Source organism: Gavialis gangeticus, unplaced genomic scaffold (genome assembly GCF_001723915.1).
Source record: "Gavialis gangeticus isolate Ggan-Ray unplaced genomic scaffold, GavGan_comp1, whole genome shotgun sequence".
NCBI lineage: Eukaryota > Metazoa > Chordata > Crocodylia > Gavialidae > Gavialis > Gavialis gangeticus.
In genome coordinates this window covers 53,567,584-53,574,293 of record NW_017729022.1, presented here as the reverse complement: position 1 = coordinate 53,574,293, position 6,710 = coordinate 53,567,584, and the positions used below count along the sequence as shown (strand labels likewise).

Genomic DNA, 6,710 nt, shown 5'->3' with positions numbered 1-6,710 from the left:
ACCCACTTTACCCAGGGATAGACAAAGTTTTCTCCCAGCAAAGTGACCCTAGGAACAACTAGTAGCAGAAAGGAAGGAAAAGAACCCTGAAGGGGGAGAGGGCAAAACAACTTGAGCATAATTATTTATTGGGAGAATGAGATTCTGCCAAAGGAAGTTTAGTTATTGAAAGGAGGAAACCACAGCAAATCTTAATCCACTGTTTCTGACCCTAGCTTTTGCAATATTTATCAAAAGCCTAGCTGTGTAAAAACATTAACTCTGCCATGGATTTTTCTTGGTCAGACAACAGCTAGAACATTTAAGCAGGCAAAAGATGTGGTTTAAGCAACTCTTTAAAAACAGACTGGCCACTAACAAGGATCACAGGTAAAGTCATTTCAGAACTGTTTTACTCAGGATCAAGAGCATTTGCAGCCAAGTAAAGCAGTAATGGTCTTTAGCAGAAAGGGAGAAAAGAGTGCATCTAACAACACCTGGGTCCCCAAGAGAAAACCTTACTTCCAACTCCTATAGCCTATTCAAAAAAAAAAAAAAAAAAGTCGTCTGCAATTAAGACTAAGCACTACTAGTTTACACTCTCTCAACCTATTGCCTAAGATAATGGATTATTTAAAGTGATTTAATACAGGTTTCCCTCACGAACCAGTTCTGAGTATCCACGCTTAACCTATATCCCATTTTGGCTATCATGGTACACAGTTTTGAGTAACCATGGTTTTCCATGGCCTCACATCAGCCCGCCACCTGCCATTTTTCCCGTAAGCCTTTTGTCTTGCCAACCACGGGAACATTCCAGGAACCTAACTCCAGCAGTTGTCGAGGGAAACCTGTATTTCTGTTCGCACATGGGTTCACTTTCTAGTTGGTTTTTGTATCTAAAATAGGGATAGCAACCTTTAATTCTATTACATAAAAGACTAAAAACCTTTCTAGACAGCAGTATTTCATATTGATTGGCTGCTTTTGAACAAAAAACAAGCCACAAAACCAACTCGGACTGATTTTCAGAAGTGCCAAATACTTTGGAAGCCAAGTGTGAATCTTAAGTACTCAACCATCTGAAAAAAAAATCAGGCCCTATTCCTTATTCAAATTAGCTTTGCCATTTCAGTCTTAATAAAGTAACATTTGTTACCTGATACTTGTCTGTCCTCCCAAGTCCCAGACTTGAAATTTAAGATTCTTATATGTTACTGTCTCAACATTGAAACCAATTGCTGAAAGAGAGAGACCATTTTGGTGCTGCTTTTGAGAAAAACATTCCAACAAGTTTTTATTAAAACAGGTGTTGTAATATTTACTTATCACATTCGAAGAATCTGACTTAAAAGCTTATGTAATTACTTAAGTATGTGCCTCTTAACAGATTGTAACAGCTTCAAATAAGCATTCAAAGAATGTTTCAAGAGAAATCAAAGATGCAGTTTTTAAAAAGAAAAATAATTCAAAGTTACAAAACAAGCAATATATGTACAGGATGCAACTGTAACTACGATTCAGAGAGCTGGTTTCTCTGTCAAATAAAGCAGTAAGAATAGGCTTATCATACTTCCTTCCCTGCAGTTTGATATGAGGAACAGAGACAGGGTCTCCAGAATTCATTTTAAAGCTACATTTCATGCCCAGATTTTGCTGAACTACCATTACACCTTATTCCACATTTATACCCTGCAAATAGGAACTTACTTAAAAAATCACGGTAAAATTTAAGCAAGTCTCAACACTTCTTTCAGAGCTCCCCCCCGCGCACACAATAGTAACAATATACTGTTAATGTAACATTAGGTTCCAAAACCTTGAAACCCTTTGAAACAAGGCCAACACAATTCATACATGTGCACATTTCAGAAACAGAAGTTATTTGTAGTGAAACAGGTTGCAGGGGGTGGGGGTTCAACTCACTGGGAATAGTGGTAACAACTTCTCCAACTTGTAATCTGTATAGAATTGTTGTCTTCCCTGCCCCATCAAGTCCCAAGATCAAAATTCTCATCTCCCGCGTGCCAAACAAACTGGAAAAGATGGTCGAAAAAAAGCCCCCTAAAAAAAGGAAAAACAGAGTAGAATCAGATTTCTGTACAGTGTGGAAACACCACCAGGAAGTCTGACAGCTTTGATACATCACCATAAGCAGCAGGAAGTACAGCTGCAATACTAGGGGTCTTCCCTCTGACGGAACTGGAACCAGCTCAAGCTGTTGCTAAGTTAGCTGCCTGGTCAGCCATCCATACCCTTGCGATTTGCCTCCAGATGTTCCACTTCAGCCAGCTAGCCCAGGTTGCAGCAGCCAGTGTTCCTGCTATAGTTAACATTTGCCGCTACTCTAGCTTTGAGAGACAAAGAACTAATTTCTGGCATTTCTATTTCCCTCTAATTGCATTTGTGTTAACTGTACAACAGTCTCCCTGCTAAACTAAGACTATGGAACAGCATTAATATATTTATTCAAGTGTCTATCCATCTCTAGAAGTGCTCATCTAGATTGGAAGCAACCTGGTTGAACAGAGAGGTGACTTAAATCTGTGGTTCCCAACCTTTTTAGACTGTGGACCAGCATACTGTGGACCGGCAGCCAACCCTTTTCTATACTCGGTGTAAAAAAGGGTTGGCTGCCAATCCACAGTATTCTGGTCACTTCTGGACTTCCAATCCAGCAGCCAACCCTTTGTGACCCACTTCCGAGCTGCAGCCCAGGGGTTGGAAACCTCTGACTTTAGTAACTTTACCTGACTACATTTCCACTGCAGAGGAAGACAAGCTAGTATGGCCTAGCAGGGGAGATTAATTACCCAACTTCCTTTTGGGCACAAGTTTTTTTAATCTTTATGGTCAAGTATTAACTAGAAAAACTGTCACTGTAAATCTTGGAGCAAGTGTTCAAAATTTGACTTTCCAGAAGATACTACTAGATGGAATTCCCAAATGAAGCTTTACATTAAATGGTTGTACTTAGAGAAGAAAACTCCTTGTCAAACCAAAATACCACCTGCCCAATATTTTAGGTTCCAAAAGGGAAATGCTTTCTGGTGGACACTATTATGCTGGTACAGGAACAAAAAAAAATAGTGAGTCACATTACCTCCAACCCCAGGATTTAATCTTGAAGTACTTTTGAGTTTGTGTGCTATATGCAGCTATTTTTAAATGCATCAGGTTATTGCCTCATGACTTTCATTCTCTTTAACTTTCAGCCTAACATCTGTAAGATGCCTTGGGTGATTCAGAGTTTGCTATTAAATAAGCAACTGTGGGCTATTAGATTTCTTTAGGGAGATAAAAAGCTCCAATCCATTTGTTAAGCTAGCTGCTGGAATAAACCCTGCTTAAATGGTATCTAGGCCAGGCACCATGCTATACTTAGTGGATGCAAGTGACACAAAAGAAAAGAATTCATATAACTATTAAAAATCCTCCTTGACTAGTAGTTTAAAGACATGTATCGTGCTATGTAAAACACTACTTCTACATCCCCACCCACAAGCATTAACCGCTATAATGTTATAAAAAAGTTAACGAGAAATATCAGAGCTTAGCATCCTACTCTGTCTTCCACTTGCTGCTCTGCAGTGGCTGTTGGAGAAGAATGTGAAAGCCCCACAACACTCCCAGCGCTCCATCGATAACAGCCCTGGTACAATGAAACTGGGCATGGAATACGTTAGCACCATGATTTGGGACACCACAAACAACCATCACTAAGCAGTCTGCACTTGACTACACCTGACCTTGCATTAGCACAGCTTTACCGGTTAGTTTCTTTGACTGGGACACCACTGGCTGCTGCCAAGGCTGCGGGTTTTGATGGGGGTTTCCATTCTGCTGGGACTGAAACCCAGAGGTTCCTGGCTAGAGTCCTACAGCCAGAGAAGTGAGGCTGCAAGGGGCCTCCTGAGGTCAAACCCCTCCTGAAGCAGGATCATCCCTATACAAATCTATCATCTTTCTAAACTCTATGTAAGACCACCCTGACCCCAGACCCAGACCAGACCTAGCAGCCCAACCTGCCCCAGGTAAAGCAGGGCCACCATAGCAACCAACATCCTGCTTCTGTAGAAGGTGAACATTCACTCGAGAGCCCAGCAGAGGACTAGGTAGAGCAACAGACCTCCCCCACAGCTGTACCAATTGGACCATGTGGTGAAATTCCTCCCCGACCCCAAATCTGGCAATCGGCTTGACGCCGAGCAGAGGGGCAAGGCCCTCTGGCCAGGACCCCCCAGCTCTGGTCCCAGCAGGCACACTAGCACCCCCCAGCCTGGGCTGCAACCAACCCCAGTGCCTCTGAGGGAGGCCTAACGGCACCTACACACACAAGGTAGCAGAAAAGGGGGGAGCAGGCAAGCAGCAAAGCCCAGAAGCTGCAAAATGCCCCAAGCTGGACACAGGTACTGCTACCACATGGTCCTGCCGCCTCTCCCCGACCCTCCAGCCAGGGACAGGCCGCAGCTTCCCCAGCGGCTGGCGCTTCCGCTCAGGAGCATGGATTTGGGTCAGGAAAGGGCCGGACTAGGCAGCTTCTGTCCGGGAGCTCGGGCCGGGCGGAGGGCGCTGGGGCACGGGCTGGACGGCGCGGCCCCGGCCGCCGCGCAGGACCTCTACAGAGCGCGGCGCAAGGCAGCGCAGCCCGCCGCAGAGAGAACGGAGGAGCCCGGCCCGGCCGAGCCCGGCGCTCACCCATGACTTTTTTTTTAACAGCGCTCACCCATGACGAGCCGTTGCTCCGTGCCACCCACGAGACCGAGGCCGCAGCCCGCTGCTTCCACGTCTAACGCTTCCGCAGCCAGGTGAGCGCAGCGCCCGCCCCTTCCGCCCGCCAGACTTGGGACGGGACTCTCGGCTCGGCCGAGAAGGGCGGCGGGGAGGGGTTCTGCGCATGCGCGCTCCGCTCCCCCTCGGCCACCCCACAGAAGTTTGCTAGTCGTTGTAATACCAGCGCGAATCTGCAGCCCCGGATCAGGCTCTAGAGCCGGCTGAGGGGGGCGGGGCTTCAAAGGGTGACGACACGAGGGAGAGGGCGGGGCATAAAGGAAAGCTGAAAGCTCGAGGGAGGGTGACGACACAAGGGAAGGGGCGAGGCTTGGTTTGTGCGCTGGAGACCTCGTCTCTGCTGCGTGTAGCAACGCCAGGCTGCGGGGGAACAAAGCGCAGATTGAGCGGCAGGGGAGCTGCGCGGTGCCCAACACTGGGCGGGGGTGACCTAGGCGTAGCAGTGCCTGTGCTCTGTCATGGGCGCTTCTTCCCCTGCTGCTTGGCTTCGGTCTGTAAGGAACAGCCCGCTACCACGTAACGCCCTTTCGCGCCCTGCTTCCTCATCCGACCAGGGGCCCGACGCCCTGCGAGTGCTGGGCCACTTCATTAGTGAAAACATTGATACTAAAATGGGAATAATCATTCTTAGCAAAGAATCCCCTGCAGTAACTAAGTGTAATGGCCGTTGCAATGAACCATAGTTGTGTCAGTGAGTTTTAAGTTATAGGTAGGGTTCTTGTTCCACGAAGTGACAAGCAGGCATCAAAGCAGAATTAAAACAAACCCCAGGGCGTTACTACTGTTTTTTTTTGGGGGGGGGGGGGGTTGTTTTTTAAATTGGGGCTTCATTTCAAGGTATTTCAGGAATGGTCAGTGACATCAAGGTTTAACTCATTTCAGAAAATAAGGCAAAATACTAATAATAATGTTAAAGTCTTCCTACCTTCCTTTCTCTATCCAAGCTATTCCTGGAACTGCTTTAACTAGGACCGGTTGGTAGTGCTTGCATTTTCTGGACAGAAATACTATTATGCATCTGCACGGCCTTTGCAATGTGTTATATACTGCCAGTTATTAAAACAAGATTCCCTAAAAAGCCCTAAAAAGTTTCTAGTCTAAATGATAATTACAGTTCACTTGGTACCATTGTTATCATTTAGAAGATTAAATAGTAATAACAGTAATAGTAATAATGCTGTAATACTAATACTAGTGTAATACTGCTGTAATAGTGTAATGATAATAGAAATAATACGATTCTAAATAATTAGTGTTGTGTTATAATATGAAACAACAATGACATAGGCATATTTATCAGGATTACTTAATAAAACATTAATGTGTTGGATGGAAGGTGGCCAGAAGTGAACAGCAAAACAACCTACATTTTAACAGAGAAAGAGCAAAGCAGAAGAATGGTTTTACTTAATACTTGCTTTAACTAACTTAGTAGGGTCTACCGCTATATATAAACCTTAGTTAAAATGATGCAGATTATTATAAAATTTATTATCGAAATAATAAACTACAGTGTGAAGTTACAGCATCATCATTCACATTGGGGTAGAAGTGAATAGGTCATGTCTAAATTTCCTTGGCATTCAGAGTCCTAGCACAAGTGAGAATTATTTGCCAAAATAAAAAAAATTCACAGAACCACAATGCTCCCTCAAAGCAAGACCAGCCCCAGCTAGATCATCCCAGCCAAGGCTTTGTCTAACCAAGTCTTAAAAGCCTCCAAGGATGGAGTGTCCACCACCTCTTTGGGTAACCTGTTCCAGTGTTTTACTACCCTCCTCACAAGAAGGTTCCTGATATTTAACCTAAACCTCCCTTGCTGCAACTTCACCTTATTGCTCCTTGTTCTGTTATCTGTTACTGATGCAGCTCCATTCTCTTTGGAACCATCTTTCATGTAGTTGAAATCTATTAAATCCATCCATCCCCCCCCCCCCCCC

The 6,710-nt window shown here is 44.8% G+C and overlaps 1 protein-coding gene across 1 annotated transcript in view; it reads right to left on the bottom strand.

Annotated features, from left to right (window-relative positions):
- The window catches only part of ARL1 (ADP ribosylation factor like GTPase 1), a 7,218-nt gene extending 2,406 nt beyond the window's left edge, over positions 1-4,812 (bottom strand). Inside the window, exons 1-3 of the mRNA XM_019514993.1 lie at positions 4,706-4,812; positions 1,906-2,043; positions 1,139-1,220 (exon numbers count right to left, since the gene is read on the bottom strand). Of these exons, the coding sequence (XP_019370538.1) occupies positions 1,139-1,220; positions 1,906-2,043; positions 4,706-4,709 (224 nt within the window). The 5' untranslated portion in view covers positions 4,710-4,812. The remainder of the gene's footprint in view (positions 1-1,138; positions 1,221-1,905; positions 2,044-4,705) is intronic.
- Between the last annotated feature and the right edge of the window lie 1,898 nt (positions 4,813-6,710).